The following is an 18,326-nucleotide window of genomic DNA, read 5'->3' as shown; positions in this document are numbered from 1 at the left end:
AGTTTTCTTTGACCTGGGCTTTTTTGACATAGGACCCTTTTGACTCGAGCACTTTTGTCGTGGGGCCTTTTTGACCGGGTCCGTCTTGACTCGGGCCTTTCCATTCTCGCCCTTTTGTCGGGCCATTCTCATATGGAACCACATAACACAGAAGCTGAAATGTGTGGGAGAGGTGGCGGGTATGAGTAAATCGATTATTCAGGGCGCAGCAAAATTAGTTACGCCACTGATCATATCTCTTTCTTTCTCCTGATTTTCACTCTTGATTTCAGGATTTTTAGCCGTGGAATTGTATTTACCGGGCCCTTTTGACTTGTCCTCTTTACTTATATATATATATATATATATATATATATATATATATATATATATATATATATATATATATATATATATATAACGCAGTAGCTGAAATGCGTGGGACAGGGGCGGGTATGAGTAAATCGATGATCCAGGGCGCAGTAAAATTACTTACACCACTTTTCATATCTCCTTTCATCTCTCTACATTATATCTGGAGATGAATGTTCTGACTAATAGGCTACAGTGGCGATTTTGAAAAGTAAGAGGATATATGCTATCAATGATAAATCTTATGACTTTTAATATATATAGGGCAATAAATCGAAAAACTCTATATCGGTCTTTTACCTCCCCCCCTTCCCGTTGGAAAAAATCCTGCATGCGTTAGTGATTATCATGTTGCTTAATTACTTTATTATATTGTGCTATACATAGAATAAATACTATTGTGTTTTATTTAATAATAAGAATCTTATTTACATTTATTGCGGCCCTTACTTGACGACAGCGAAACATATTCACGTTCAACTTAATTAGTTCCCATTCTCAAATGAGAACAGTGAGGCGAATCAAGTAATTCACTAACTCATTTAGGACTGTCCTGGGAAAATGTCACAGTAAATTCCTGAAGAGTGAAAAGCGCTAGTAGCAGTTGTTAGCAGTTATTAACTTCACATATAGGACAATAAATTGAAAAACTGAAAATACGAATCTTTTCAGAGATGACAGTTCGCTGATGCTTCAAATCTATGCCTTTACTCCCTATACTACGTTATTTCCCTAGTCAAAATAAAAACTCTTCAAAATTAATCACAATTTCTTATGCAACCATCTCTTCCTCGGAGTACTGCGCGGTCACATACCCGTCACGGCGATGTAAAGGCACTTTTGGCGACGACGATACAATCTTCCGCGTTGGTCTTTCAGGACTAACTGCCACCTTTGCAAGCACATCAATAGTAATGTCGCACGATGTTGCAGTTCGTAGCCGTCCACTATGGGGTATGTCCATCACGTTACTTGTGGCTTTAAAGCGTGCTATGAGTATGGAAATGACTTGACGGTACGGTGCTACCTGATTTGGATGACGCCTCTGATACTCTGCTACTGCTTCCCGTTGACTCATTCCAGCTGGATGAATGAGCACCATTTCAGCTTTTTCTTGCATTGAATACATTTCACGTCCTCAAAACACACGTGTCACAGGTGAAATCGATAACACAGAACTATTCTTAATTCACCCAGAGCGATCGTATTAGAAACACGGAACAAAATAGCAGCGTGGCACAGGTAGTTCCGATGGCTATGTACTAATTCTACCACTGCACTCTGGTGACAACGATCAAATTCATTCAGACAAATGATCTGTGTACGTACAAGTTGCGACCTTGCCAACTTTGTTCAAGTGTATCACAGACCACCAGTTAAGTGGATTTGCCGACCAGTTGTTTTTTCTTGAGTAAACAACACCGATATACTACTCTGACAGAGCTTAGTGAGTAGAGTCAATAGCAGCAACGCATAAATCAATGGCTAGATCCGAATCCCATTTTAATACTACTACTACTACTACTACTACTACTACTAATAATAATAATAATAATAATAATAATAATAGTAATAATAATAATAATCATATAGAAAAGAAATATACACAAACAACAGTAATAGACAATTACATGGACATAAGGAATGACACGATCCAGTCATCCCGACTGCTGTTTTTCATGGTTTTCCGCAGTCCCACCAGGCGAATGCCGGGATGCTACCGTATCTAGACTGCACAGGGCTGCTGCCTTCCCCACTCCTCATCTTACCTAACAGGGCCACTGTGACTTCGGCGTTTACGGCCCGAACCATTTCCTTAGCCCTTTTCTTCCACACATACGTAAATCAATAAATCAAGGGTAGGACCGGCCAAAGAAACAGGCGGAAACAGCCGAATTCAGTTGGGATATTGGCTACCGCACGCTTACCTCTCACTGTAAACCTGTCAGAAAAAGGACACGACTTATTTTCATTTGTTTGCCTTATTTGTATACCTCCTCTCTCCTACCCCTCCAACCTTGTGGTGCTGACGCCACTGTCGTGGGCCCTGCAAATAGGTCTGCTCCTTTGTTCTTTAATTTTCTCCCCTTTCTATTCTCTTTAGCTCAGGGTATTCCACCCTTCAGATTATTTCATTCCATCTTGTCCTTCAATGACGTGGTAACGTTGCATTTTTCTTTATATTTGGGTTGTATACCAGGGTCGAGTTTAAACGGTTGGTCCAATTAGGAGAATTTTACCATTTTAGATTGACAACCCACACTTTGTAATCAAAACGCTCTCTTATCATTTTTACATATCTTCAATAGTTACCGAGTTGGCCTATGGCAAGGTACTTTTGACTCGCTCGGTATATATATATATATATATATATATATTAGGGATGGCCAATTCCGGAATTTTTACTTTCCGGAATCCGGAAAGTAAAATCGGAAAATTCCGGAATTCGGAAAAATTCCGGATTTCGGAAAAATTCCGGAATTCGGAAAAAATCCGGAATTCGGAAAAAATCCGGAATTCGGAAAAAATTCCGGTATTCGGAAAAATTCCGGAATTCAGAAAAATTCCGGAATTCGGAAAAAATATTTTTTCTTTTTGTAATCCTAAGAATTTTGTTCAAATGCAAACGAACAAATTTTCTTTTTGTAATCCTAAGAATGTATGATGCAAGTTAAGCTGAAACTTACATCCTAAAGTATACACTACTCAATCTTCCCATGGTTAATGAGATGTAGCCCAAAAGTACGATGCACTCCTAATATTTAATTTTTGTTTTACTGTGATATTGTCCAGAGGTAATACATATATCACACTGAGATAAACAACTTGACAGAATGAAGATATCATACGTAGTTTTCCAGAAAATCGTGAGAAACGAATTTTTATGAAGTTAAAATATGCGTCGCTTGTTGCCAGTGTGATGCAATTGATAACTTTTATGCTGGATTATTATTATTATTATTATTATTATTATTATTATTATTATTATTATTATTATTATTATTATTATTATTATTATTATTATTATTATTAATCGTTTGTGTACTGTAAAAGAAAAATATGAACCGTTAAGTAGTAGATTTTATCTGTTGTTTTTTGATATCTTCTAACAGTAATAACAAACTGCTTGTAAATACGCAATGATTATCAAGGACAATGGCATATTAATGTAAGGACTACTCTGCAGACTAGCAATAAACAATAAACAATAACAGATAAACAATAGTTCCAAAAAAAAAAGTAACTAACTTGGGCACGTCAGAATGTTCGCGAGAATATAGGGACCCATTGAGACTAGCAAAAAACGTGGTGTAATTATTACTCAAAGGGCCGTACAATGGAGGCATTAACGTTAATGTTAATGGCACTAATGAGCACTTACCTCTAACGGTTAACCTCATTTTTGAGATGATTCTTAGAAGTGGGCGTGTTGGCATGCAGTTAGAAGACATATCCATTATTTAAAAAGCACACGTTATCTGTGGAGTGCTAACGATTTGCCTCACTATCGAACACTAACAGCACTAGCGACGTTTAAAGTCGAAATTGGAGTCTGACATAAGTGGCTTGTCAACTTTACGGACATTATATTTTCCTTGAATGCGAGAAGTTTGCGCCCAGGAAATTTGCACCCTACCACAAAAATAGGAAAAAATGCGCTCGCAATATATTTGCACTGGGATATTTGCGCCCTACCGCAAAAAGAGAGAAAAATGCGCCGGCTATATATTTGCACTGGGATGTTAGCGCCCTACAATTCAACTTATTTTTGTATTGTGTAAAGTAACTTCCACTCACACTTGAACTAGGCTTGCCTCTCATTGTCTCAGTGAGTTACTCCATCCGTTATAATATTCCGAACAAATGAAAAAAATACAATTTTAGTTCACTAAAGGGCAATCCATACAAATACAATTTTTCATTATACTACAAAATTTACAATAAAAGTATAAATGACTTATATATAATTATTTATTAATATAATGAGAGAGTATAATTTAATCTACAAAAGGCTGTTTGGCTCTACCCAGATATCTTTGTTCACAATCCTTGCGAGTTGTTTGGCTTTTTATGACACAAAATATAGAAAAGAAAATGTAAAGTGAATGTAAAATCAGTTCAGTAATATTATCAAGAAAACTATGTACAGTGTGTTTACTTGCTGGAATTACACTTTAAACACACAATTGCGTTCAGCCGTTCTTTCAGAAAAAATGTTCCGGGGGCACACTTAGTATTCCGGAGGGGGGTCACTGCTGGTACTATTCTATTTATTATTATATTATAGACGTATTATTTTGGTCTCCTCCGAGGGGGGCACTCTGAGAGCTCTGGAGTGGCCAGTGTTCACCCAAAATCATCTCTGGAAGAAGCAGTGATTGCGTTGATCCGTTGTGTTCTTTTGGCTTATATTGAAGTTTATTCTCCCCTTATATAGCCACAATGAAAATAAATCACAAATGGCATGGTTGTGGGGGGAGGATTGTTTATGCTGTAATGTCAGCCCTTCCGAGCAAATGAGTAAGCTCGAATAGGTTCTTTTATTTCGCAGGGCTCAAACTTCCCGGTGGAGGTACATTGCAGGCGCAATTTTCCCTGTTCTTGAGGTAGAGCGCAAATTTCCCAGACGCAAAATTCTCGACACCGTTCGAATGACCTCGGAAGACTATATCTTTTTCAATACTTTTTTATAATTTTTTACTCGAGATATCTTCATAGCTTCTTATTAAAATACTTACTAATATATCCTCATTTTATTGTCCTAACCATTCAATATGGGTATGTTGTCAGTAAAATATTTAGATTGATCGAGCCTCTGGTGTGTAACCACAGTATTTCATATCATCCCTCCATTAGAAATCTTGGCTAAACGAACCAATATATGTTCCCAATAAAATAGTTTAGAATGATTGAGCCCCTGGTAAATAACCACAGTGTTTCGTGACAGACCCCCCCCTTCCTATTACCATATTCTAGCTACGTGCCTGACTCAGCTAATTCTCTACATTCTTTACCAAGCACACATTATCTAAAGCGGAAAATGCTCTCTAAATACCTAAGCTCATTATTTTCAGCAGATGCACAAATTGGGTAACATTCTATCTACATGAATGTTATATATGTCGATTACTGGAAACCGTTTCTCGCTATCTATTACCATATTTACTATATAATAATTAACGTTAAAACCGGAAATGGTTGATTTGTACCGCTTCCGGTTTGAATATTACATTCATCAGGGAACTCGATTCTTAACTATTGACTCAGTACATCGTGGCCAAAATTGATGGTAATCCATCAGATAGTTCTTGAGACTGTTTGTTTCACTGACGGACAGAATGAATATATGGCTATAGAGTTTTGATAAACTAAATTCGTTAATGAGTGATGATGGAACAAATATAAGAAAGGGAACCAAGAGTAGGCCTACCACCGGAAAAATTTTCGAACACAAAATTAGCCATCGAAAACTTACATGTCCTGGGTTAGAATACCATAGATGAAAACTCTACCACTGAGTCATCAATCACCCGCTTATTAGTTTTATTAATTATTATACTAATATAAATTAATGAAGCCTGCTAATGTTAATTATTGAACAATTACATTGTATACTTCGTAAAGTCAAAAATTATAAATTTGTATTTACTGTACATACAGTGAGCGCAGAAAGTGTTCGTACACCTATGCTATTGAAACGAGAATGCCTGAAACAGAAAATTTTAGAAGTGTAATAACACACACAATATGAATAATGAAAACTAAGCTTTATGAATATATCAATAAAAAACCACGAAGACAAGTTTAATGGTCAGAAAGTAAATAAATTCCGTAGAAAGTGTATAGAGTAGACGCAAAAAGAGATCGTACACCTGACGTACGAATACGAAACAAAGATACTACAACTGGGGTTCACTAGTATTCACCTGATTATACACCTCTGTATAGCATGACGAATAACAGAATGAGTTTAGTTGTGAATAGGAGTGAAAAAACTGCACGGTGGGCTGTCAAAATGGGAAGCAACCGAACAGAAACAAATGAGGAGACAAGAAAAGTAATTATTAAATTGCATAAGAAAGGTAAATCTTTGAGAAAGATAGCAAACCTTGCAGACAGATATGGTTCAACAGTACAAACAATAATTGCGATGTATAATGTTTCTATCACTGTGCGAAAAAAAAAAAACTGGAAGACCAAGAGTGTTGAGTGAACAAGATAAACGTTACATTATTAGGGAAAGAAAAAAGGTTCCGAAAAGTAGTGCTGTGCAATTGGCAACGGATCTGGAAACACGCGGTGTTAAAGTATCGGCCAGTACAGTGCGGAATATTTGCAGGGTATCATGGTCGGATAGCCAGGAAAATGTTATGGGTGAACAAGACAAATCGTATAAAGAGACTAAAGTTTGAAAAAAGAGTATAAAGATAAGGGATCAGGCTTCTTTCTGGAATAGAGTCATATTTCCGGACGAAAGTAAATTTAATCTTATCGAATCCAATGGGAGGCGTATGGTATGACGCAAGGTGAATACAGAGATGAATCCTCAAAATCTCGTCCCTAAAGTAAGACACGGAGGAGGGTCCGTGCTCGTCTGGGGTTGTATGAGTGCCTCAAGAGTGGGTCGTCTCCACTTTATCGATGGAATGATGATCCACAAAGTGTATATTAACATATTAAAGGAAAATCTCCATACTAGTGCGCAGAAAACAATTTATTGTTCAGCAAGGCAACAACTCCAAACATACAGCGGAAAATACTCGATTGTGGCTACTCTATAATACCTTGAAACAGCTTCGCACACCTCCCCAATCCCCAGACATGAACCCCATAGAACATCTATGGTCTGTTCTGGAGACAAGAATCAGAAGGCACAGCTTCTCTACTAAAGAAGGCCTGAGAAAAGCTATTCAAGAAGAATGGGGCATAATCAGTCCCGAAGCTACTATCTAACTAACTAACTCTATGGCCTATGGAACCCGGAGGTTCAATGCCGCGTTCACAAAAGCTCTCCACTGACTTCTATAGTCCCGAAGCTACAGAACTACGAACTACTACAGGTGAAATCAATGCCACGAAGACTACAGACAATCATTAACGCACAGGGTAATCCCACAAAATATTAAATAACGTAATATACTTTATAAGCATTAATTCAATCATAAGTGTACGGTGACTTTTTGCGTTTACAAAAAAGGAATTCTCTCTTTTCTTCTGAGCAAAATAGTGATTGTCTTTGTTTGGCCTTTCTCTTGTATATGAAAATAAAATGTATGAATGTGTAGTCTTAATTCTGGTTATATATATATTTTCCACCTCCCGTTCTCATGCTAGCTGTTTTCGATATAAAGTATGCATGGTGTACGAGCACTTTCTGCGCTCACTGTAGGTATGTTGACAATAAGCGAATGTTATTAGAATATTTGTTGAGATTTCTCTTCCTTCACTGCCTTTAACCTGATTAAAAAGTAGTTTGCAGTGCTTTGGAGCAGCTGCAGGTGGGAACGGGATAATGTTTGAGACATACCGGCGACTTTTTTGTGTGTGAAAATAAGACCTTCTCATAAAGCAGTAAATAACTGCAGTAGCAATTGTCTACGTAAGTGATAAAGACATATCCAACTACAAGAAACTAATACAGTATATATATTCATTATTGTGTTTCTCTTTTAACAGCTACTAGCTAGGGATGGCCAATTCCAGAATTTTTACTTTCCGGAATCCGGAAAGTAAAATCGGAAAAATTCCGAATTTTTCTAAATTACGGATTTTTTCCGAATGTCGGAATTTATCTAAATTCCGGAATTTTTCCGAATTCCGGAATTTTTCCGAATTCCGGAATTTTTCTGAAATCCGGAATTTTTCTGAAATCCGGATTTTTTCCAAATTCCGGATTTTTTCTGAATTTCGGAATTTTTCCGAAATCCGGAATTTTTCCGAATTCCGGATTTTTTCTGAATTCCGGATTTTTTCCGAATTCCGGAATTTTTCCGAATTCCGGAATTTTTTCCGAATTTCGGAATTTTTCCGAATTCCGGATTTTTTCTGAATTCCGGAATTTTTCCGCATTCCGGAAAGTAAATTTTCCGATTCCGGAAAACAAAATTTCCGGAATCCGGATTCCGAAAAATTTTGGCCATCCCATATATATATATATATATATATATATATATATTGCGCTATTGGGATATTGAAAAAAAATAAAAGGAGATATAAATTGGATTTGAAAGACGCTTAGCAAAACATGCAACATGAATATTAAAATTAACAATTCAAAATTATGAAATGTGCAAGAAAAAATCACAAGATCACCTGATGGAAGAACTGCTGGAATTCCTTCTGTAGAAAATAAAATCAATAAAAAAAGGATAATAAATGCATACATCAAAAAAAAAATAAAATGGTTAAGTGAGAAAACAGTTGCAGAAAAGTGAAAATATCGACATAGAACAGAAGAAACGACTAGGTGAAAATGTGTATGCCGTTAACGCTGTTTGAATAGGATGCATAGACTTTTTTGAAAGAGGAGAAACGCACAACATTCAAATGTTTGAACTGTAGTGTCATAGATGTATAGTGAAAAATTAGATGAGTGGATAAGATATCGAATGGAAAAGAGTTGGGAATGACAGAAGCAAAATAAAGTATACTGTTCGAAAAGAAACCAGAAGATGATTGTACACGTTATGAGACACAAAAGAATCACTCTGTTGGCTATGGAGAGAACGACAGAAGGGAAAATATCCAAAGTATACGGACAAACAATATAGGATGTACAAGGATGAAAAATTATTTTATAGAATGAAGCAAAGAGTTTGGCCTAAAAAAATCATATATTGCTGTTACAGAAAGAAGAATTATTTAAAACAAATTAAAAATACCTTCCAGGGCTTCCTCTTCTGGGTTTTACGTTTTCGTTTCTTTTGTTTCTTTGTTTCTGCTTCCTTCTTCTTCTGTTTACTCCTTGGTTCCTCACTTCGTGCCTAATACGGTAAAGAACCAAAGCAACTAGTTTAAATGATATAAATTGAACGCCAGGGTCCACATCTATTTAAACTAAAAACGAATAAATTTGCTACCTCATGAGCGAATGTAGCAACTACAAATATTGGTAAATTAAGGGAAATAATAATAATAATAATAATAATAATAATAATAATAATAATAATAATAATAATAAAATAGTTTGAAAATTCATATACTTAAGTGATATCATTCTTGCACCTCTTTCATTTACACTAGATTATTTGTTCTAGTTGTTTTCGGAGGAAATTGAAATGAGTTTAATGAAAGTGTACCGTAATAATGAACCACATTCGGAGCAAAGCCAAATTGCGTTTCCAAGAAACTCCTACAAATCTATGAAATTTACTCTTATATATTTACTCCTCGAAACAAGACAATTTTCCAGTTAAAAGAAAAGATATAATAATACAGCGTGATTCAATATGATGTGAACGATAAGAAAACGTTTTATAAGTGATAATATTCCATCAACAATGAAATCTCTATGGAAATAGTTTCAATATTATCCTCAGGTTTTATTTGGAACGGGCATAGTAGTTTAAAATTTAACCGCTAGGTGGCAGAGTGATTAGTTCAAAGATGGCTGCCTGTGATGCAGAGAGAGCATTTTGCGTTTTACAGTTTCACGTTTGTCGATCTGTTGTTAGTGTTCAAAACAAGTTCCGCACAAAATTTCATCAAAGAACTCCATACGTAAGTAGTATGACAAATTCAACAGAACGGGATACATATGTAAAGAAAAACCGCCCGGTAGGCCGTCCACTTCTGAGGCAGATGTCGAAAGGGTTCGAACCAGTTTTCAACGCAGCCCACAAAAGTCAACAAGGAGAGTTAGCAAAGAGCTTCAAATGCCTCAAACAACCGTGGCGTGTAGTGCGTAAACATTTAAAGATGTATCCGTATCGAGTGCAGTTGTTATAACACTTAACACCTAATGATCACACTTGTCGCAAGACTTTTTGTGAGTCATTTCAAGAGTTGTGCAGTGTTGATGATGATTTTTTGGGCAAACTTTGTTTCAGTGATGAGGCTACGTTCCATGTGACAGGAAAACTGAATAAACAAAATGTTCGCATTTGGGGAACTGAGAAGCCTTACCAAATCGGTGAAATTGTGCGTGATTCGCCGAACACAAATGTGTTTGTGCAATTTCATCTTCAAAAGTTTATGGTCCGTACTTCTTTGACAAAGGAACTGTGACTGGACAAACATTTCTACAAATGCTTACTACGTGGCTTATGCCACAGCTCGAACATGACAGTGCAAACTTCATATATCAATTGGATGGAGCTCCATGTCACTTTCATCACAATGTCAGAAATTTCCTCAACAACAGACTGCCACACCGCTGGATTGGGCGGTCAGGTAAAAATGATGATCAGCTTCTACGTTGGCCACCAAGATCACCGGACTTAACCCCCTGCGGTTTTTTCTGTGGGGACATCTAAAGGCATTGTCTACAAACCCCATCTATCCCAAGATGTGAATGAACTGAAAGAGCGCATCACTGCTGCAGTGCAAACAGTTGATGCAAACATGTTGAAGCGGGTCTGGGCGGAATTGGAATACCGAATAGACGTATGCATGGTAACAAAGGGGACCCACATAGAACATTTGTGATGTACTATTTTCATTTCTTTTATCACAAAAATTTGGAGAGTTTTAGCATTTAACTATAAGATTTGAAGCTATTTGGATGATTAATAAAAAAGTTATAAGGAGTTGTAATCGTTCACATCATTTTGAATCACGCTGTATAACATGATGCCGAAAGCCCAGAATCCCATTTTAATATCTTGTTATGTTTAGGAAAGCTTAAAGCCCCTTTTCTGCACGGACGCTATATAGAGGTTCGATCTGCAGGCCACATCTACTGATTATATTGTTCGGTATTGGATTTTCCACTGCAAGCCATTACGTTGCAGCTGGATCATGGACATCTCACTCCTCTTTACAGGATTTCCACAGAGACGGTGAGGATTTGACGATTGGACAGGTGCTGCTTGTGGAGTCCGAAAACACAATAGAGCATTGCATTGGCGTCTAAATTCTTCAAAGGGATGTAAGAGAATGGTATTGCTGAATTTCCAGTTTTTTGTTCAATGCAACGATAGAATTCCGGCAATGTTTTCGTCATGGGGCTGGATGCAATGTCTTGGTGAAGTTCAACCCGGTTCACGTCTTGTACGTACAATGCAGGGATATCATGCTGGTACATTTCAGTCAGGACACTGATTTTTAAGGTTCGCTCCACCTTTCGGAGACGAAGTTTGCGTACTCATGTGATTAAAAAATAAAAAAGCATGCTCGAGATGTAACAGAAATATTTTTGTTTCTCGTGCAATTGACAATATTGTGCACGTCGTTGCTTTTATAGAGATAACAACTGTTTTCTTACATAAAGGACAACTTAAACAAAGTTATCTTGCCATGGAACTCTACCTATGTCGCTTACAAAATAATCAGCCCATCTGTTTCTACTTCCGTTTGCTGCGTTGCCTCCTTTTGGTGTGCTACACGTATTGGGGATTTCCTCAAAACCTTCTATCGTTAAATGTCACAATTATAAAAATGTTTCCTTTTTCTCACCTTAGAAATGGATTATTCGGAAACACTAAATCCATTATTTTTATTTAAGAGTTTACATTAAGAATTTCACATCTCCAATCTAAGCGGGTCCTACACTTTCTCAATATATAACGGGAAATGTCACTACTATAGGAATGAAATTAAATCCTTGAGTTTTATGTCGCACGATTATACCGGGTAGGCTAAAGGAAATAATGATGATGATGCTAAATGAATGAAGGGGTGGAATGAATAAAGTGGGAGGAAACGGGAGAACCCCGAGAAAACTCACGCACACGGTGCTTCTCGCACCACAAAGCCCACTTGACGCAAGCTGGGATCGAACCAGAGGTGAACACACTATCACTGAGCCACCGGATCCCACTACTATAGAAATCCCCCATCTCCCCTTCAAGAGAAAATTTTCAAAGACGCTGAAACCTGTGCTCCATTATTTTTAATATGAGTTTATATGCCGAATTTTACATCTCTAACTGAAGCGAATCCTCATATTCGGTAATTTATGAATAAATAAAGGGAAATTTTACTATTATTGAAACGCTCCCTCTTGAGTGGGATGTTCGGGAAGTCTCAAATAAATGTGTCATTTTTAATTTAAAGCCACCAACTATGTCAAAAAAATCGAAATTAGTCACGCAATTGTTAAACTACGCCAATGGCCGCTAATAACATCGGAAAATGTCTATGAATAGGTCTTCGAATGTTTAACTTTCTGTGCTTTTACAAACGATAATTAGTTAACATAATTAACTTACCTTAATGTAACAGCCAACATTTCAATTGGTGGTATCGCAAGTCTCATGAAAGTATCTTCTGCTTTAATTTTATCACTTATTTTCGATAAGAGTTCATCAAATGAAGTGATGCTCATGCGAAAATAATTAAAGAACTTTTCTTCGTTATTGCGCAAATCAATAAACATGGAAGAAAATGCACCTTTAAGCAGACTTGAGCTTACGTACGGATGAACCCAATATCGTCTCTGTTTCTTCCTTAGGAGTTTACTGGCTAAGTATACAAAAACAGCACGTTTTCTTCTTTCAATTTCTATCTTCATTCAACTGCAGCTGAAAATAAAATGAGCTGTTTTCTATGTCTATGTGAAGTGGTTGGGCTGAGACGCCCGCACGAGTCTGCTGCGGGCCCGCAGCAGATTTTTCTGCACGTCTGAACTGGTTGATCTTTGACGCCCGCACGAGTCTGCTGCGAGTCTGTTGCGGGCCCGCAACAGACTTTTCTGCACGTCTGAACCGGCTCTTAGGGAGTGAGTATGCCACAGGAATTGTTCTGTGTGTTTCCGTATGATACTGAGATATTTCGTTGGCAAGGAAAATAGTTTTGGAAGGAACCAAAGACGACTGTATATAAAAACATTAAAAAGGTATACTCGGCCTGCAAGACTTACATGCCGGGCTTTACTTTGATGAATAGGGACAACCACAGTACATGTTGTGGCACGAAAGTTGTAGTCTTCGCATCTGCTATGCGACGTTGCAAAGTGACGCCTAATATTTGGTGCGATCAGGAAAAGGAAAAAAGGAAATGAAATCTTTAAAAAATGAAATGAAATCTTTGAGTTTTACGTCCCACGGTTATGCCGGTTAGGCTAAAGGAGACGGTGATAATGAGAAATGAGTGAAAATGGTGGAATGAAGAAAGTGGGAGGAAACGGGAGAACCCCGAAAAAAACCACGAGCACGTTGTTTGTCCACCGCAAAGTCCACACGGCTCGAACCAGGGATCCCAAGCACCGGAGGTGAACGCTCTACCACTGAGCCACCGCGCCCCCAATCAGGAAAAGGAATCACAGACCAGTGTTGGGCAAAATCAATTGAAATCAATTGCAATTGATCAATCAATTTAAAGTAATTGCTCTGAAAATTAATTGCAATTGATTTCAATTGCTAATGATTTCAATTTTTAATTGACAGTTAATTTCAATTGTAATTGAATTCAATCATAAAATTTGCAATTAAATTTTCGTCAATTGTTAATTGTTAATTGGTCACCAGGCAATTGAAACTTTTTAATTGTTAATTGTCAATTGCAAAGGGTGCAATTGAAACATTTAATTGTTAATTGCAATTGACAATTGAAATTTGTTTTGTTAATTGTAATTGTTAATTGCAATTGAACTCAGCAATTAAAACTGAAGATAAGAAGATGTGTGTATATTGTGTTGTAAACTTGTTCCTGTTTTACATATTTCAAATAAGGTACTTATAAGAAATGCTGGATAACTACCATCCCTTCGCCCCCCTGGGAAGAAAGCCGTGAAACTAAGACTTTTTAAAAATATATTATGTTTATGGTTCTATCCCCCTCGAAAGAACTCTATATGCCCGTCATGCATACAATAGGAATGGGCACGAGCGAGCTCGAGCGAGTTTTCTTTAAAACTCGACTTGACTCGAAGCAGACATCTTTGAGCTCGACTCGAGAACTCGGCTCGAAACATTTCCCCCAACTCGACTCGAATTCGGATCGAGTTTCCAATCGAGTCGAGCCAATTCGAGCTAAATCCTTTGTGTAGTTCCAAGTACTACTATCTTCAAGTATCCTACATAGACAATATAACTATCAATGATTCTACTAGTACTAATATAACTCATTATTATTATAACACCGTGTACCTTTATAAACATGGAATATAGGTGGCTTTTATCTCAATACTAAAAATTACTTGACTGTCGATCTTGGCCGTCAAGAAATCTTCAGGAGGCAAGGACATCGGTCACGAGGTTCTAGGTTTGAGTTCAGGAGGAGCAAATATTCGGACTCGAGCCGAAAATTGTTAAAAGTTATAGGACTCCAGTCAAAAATGTTCAAAATTTCTCGACCCGGGTTTAGAGTTGTCAACGACTCAAGCGGCTCGCTCACAGCTCATTCACTTATCGAGCCGAACCGAGAAGTGAGCCGAGCCAACAGATCATCCAACCGAGCCAGCTCGAGCCGATGTCTCACATAAGCAGAACCGAATCGAGCTGATTGCTTACCCCAACCGAGCCGGTTCGAACCATCAGCTCATTTGAGCTGACTCGAACCCAGCCTATGGACTCGTTTCAACCGAGCCGAGTCGAAGACTCGTTTCTATCGAGCCGGTTCAAGCCATTGACTCAATTGAGCCCAGTCAATGGGTCATCCCAACGAAGCCAGCTTAAGCTGTACGCTCAGTTGAACCGAGCCGAGCCGGTTGACATCACTATCCCGGTTGGGCTTCTACTTTGGCTAAAAAATTGGACCGTGCAGTTCTCAGCATTGATGGTAAGAAATACAAAAAAATTAAATGAAATCTTTAGTTTTACGTCCCACGCTTATGCCGGTTAGGCTAAAGGAGACGGTGATGATGGGAAATGAATGAAATAATGTAATGAAGAAAGTGGTAGGAAAGGGGAGAAACCCGAGAAAACCCGCGAGCGCGGTGTTTGTCCACCACAAAGTCCATACGGCGCGAGCTGGGATCGAACCAGGGACCTCAAGCACCGGAGGTGAACGCTGAACCACCGCGCCCCCATGTAAGAACTACAGTATATACTTAGGTCTATATTGGTGCTCTCGGCGTCATTAACTTGTTCCACGACCAACGAATTTCGAGGTACTTTGTTTTGAATCTTTTGTGCGAGTTTTGTGTCGCTTTATGCGCTTATTCCCACATTTTGTGCATCACCGGAAGTGGGTCAAAATGGGCCTATAAATATGGCGGAACAAGTTGTTGCTGTTCTGCCACCAATGAATTTCGAGTTCGTTTCCTTCACATCGTTTTGTGCCGTTTTGTGCGTCTACTTCCACGTTTTGTGCGTCATGGGAAGTGGGTTAAAATGAGTTCTCGTATTTTCACGTTTTGTGCGTCACCGGGAGTGGGTCAAAATGGGCTTCCAAGATGGGACGAAAATTATCAAGAGTTCCGCCACTATCGAAATTCAAGGTCGTTAATTTTACATCGCGTAATCTTTTGTGCGTCTATTTCGACGTTTTGTACGTCACTGGAAGACGGTCAAAATTTGCCTAAAAGGTGGGACGAAAATGACCCACTGCTCCGCCACTACCGAATTTCGAGGTCCTTCCTTTCGCATCGACTACTGAATTTTCGTGCCGTTTCGTGCCCCTATTTCCACGTTTTGTGCGTCACCAGAAGTGTGTCAAAATTGGCCTCCAAAGTGTGACAAAAATGACCCACTGTTCCGACACGATCGAATTTCTAGATCGTTACTTTCGCATCGTTTAGTGCCTTTCTTGAAAGCTTTCTGCGCCTATTTCTTGTCTTGTGCATCACCCGAAGTGAGTTAAAAAGGCCTTTAAAGTGGGGGTTAAATGGCTCATTGTTCCGCCACTATCGAATTTCGGGGTTGGTTCTTTCACATCTTTTAGTGCCTGTTTTGTACGTTTTGTGCGTCGCCGGAAGTAGGTCAAAATGGACCTACGAATATAATGAAATAAGTTAATGTTGTTCCACTACAAACGAATTTGGAGGACGTCTCCTTCACATCGTTTAATGTGTATTTTGTACCGTTCTGTTCGCCTACTTCCACGTTTTGAGCATCACCAGAAATGCGTCAAAATGGTCCATCAAGGTGTGAGGAAATAGAGCCATTGTTCCGCCACTATCCAATTTGGAGGTCGTTTCTTTCGTATCGTATAGTGCCTGCTTTGTAACGTTTTGTGCTCCTGTTTCCACTTTAGTGCGAGAACGAAAATGGGTCAAAATGGTCTACAGCGGAATAACTTAATGCTGTTCCGTCACCATCAAATGTCGAGGTCGTTTCCTTCACATTTTTATGCATGATTTGTGTCGCTTTGTGCATCAGTGCAAGTGGGTCAAAATGGACCTTGAAAGTGGAATGAATATGTCTTTTTCTGCCATATTTGTAGGTCGTCTTTGACCCACTTTCGTTGGCGCACAAAACGTGAAAATATGCGCAGAAACGGTAAATGCATGCACTAAACAATGCGAAAAAAGCGACATCGAAATTCGATCTTGGTGGGAGAGTGGGTCATTTTTCTTCAAACATTGAATGCCCATTTTGACACACTACCATTGATTTACAAAACGTGGACAGGCTTACAAAACGGTAGAAAACACGCACAAGACGATGTGAAGGAAATGACCTCGAAATCGTTCCTGACGGAACAGCATTAACTTGTTCCGCCATATTTATAAGATAACATTGACCCATTTCCGCTGACGCAGAAAACGAGGAAATAGGCGCACAAAGCGACCCAAAAACGGAAATTTAGCTTAATTACATGGAAATTTTAAGTTTGTAAGCTTAATTATATGGAAAATGTTATACATTTTTCCTTTACGTTGATTTGGGACTTCCAAATTTTATTCTTTTTTCCACTGAAAAGTATCTATAATTCAACAAGGAAATAATTATGTATTATAATTATAATAATTATCTATATAATTGAATTCATTGTAATTTGGTTCATAAAAAAACACTTCACCATTTCGTACTAGCTGTTATGCCTGTTCTTCGCACGGATCAGATAAAATATCAATGTAAACAAACTGAACAACGGGAGAACAATTAAGAAAAATTTCTAAAATTGGACATATTTTGTGTATCCAACAACGTACATGTGTTTTCATTGGGAAGACCGATGGGGGCTGAATTTGAACGTAACCACTATCGGCGGTGTCACTATACATCTGAGCAACCCCGATAAATATGGATTCGACAGAAATATTGGTCATTTACTGCTACTTTTACATGTCCCGGTGAACGCCCCCTCAGACCCCCTTGGTTCGAGTTGTGAAAAAAAAACCTCTGGCCCCCAACCAATACCGCGAAAACTATGAATGTGACACTAACATCTGCCATTTTCTACTACTTTTTACATATCGCGGTAAAAGAACCTATGATCATCTGGTTCCAATTTTGAAGAAACAACGCCTCTGGTTCGCAGCCGATGGGGGCTGTATTTGCAATTCAACGCCTTTGGAAGTATCACCATTGATCTCAGCGACCGCGAAAACTACGAATTTGACATCGGTCATTGTGAATTATTTTTACTTGTCTCGTGATCCCCTTTATAGTGCCCCCGTTCTCTAGCTGATGGGGGCTAAATGTGAAAGTAAACGCGGTTTTAAGTTTCACCATTGAGCCCAGCGACCACGAAAACTATGGACTTGACACTAATATCGGTCATTTTCGATTATTTTTACATGTCTCAGAATTCCCCCCTCTGGTGACCCAAGGCCCGCATACAACGGTGGATGAATTTGACTCATCGCTAATGCTAGTGTCACCATTGATATCAGAAACCGCGAAAACTATGAATTTGACACTAATATCGGTCATTTTGGATTACTTTTACGTTTCGGTATTCCCCCTCCCCGTTGACTCACGGCTTGC

General features: G+C 38.3%; 1 protein-coding gene across 1 annotated transcript in view; it reads right to left on the bottom strand.

Moving 5' to 3' along the window:
- The window catches only part of LOC145687164 (phenylalanine--tRNA ligase alpha subunit-like), a 127,505-nt gene that overhangs the window by 67,374 nt on the left and 41,805 nt on the right, over positions 1-18,326 (bottom strand). Inside the window, exon 7 of the mRNA XM_081760626.1 lies at positions 9,234-9,335. Coding sequence (XP_081616752.1) covers positions 9,234-9,335 — 102 coding nt within the window. The remainder of the gene's footprint in view (positions 1-9,233; positions 9,336-18,326) is intronic.

The sequence above is a fragment of the Thermobia domestica genome, chromosome 6 (genome assembly GCF_964235325.1).
Source record: "Thermobia domestica chromosome 6, izTheDome1.hap1.1, whole genome shotgun sequence".
NCBI lineage: Eukaryota > Metazoa > Arthropoda > Insecta > Zygentoma > Lepismatidae > Thermobia > Thermobia domestica.
The sequence above is the reverse complement of the archived record's forward strand: the minus strand, read 5'-3'. Positions and strand labels throughout refer to the sequence as shown.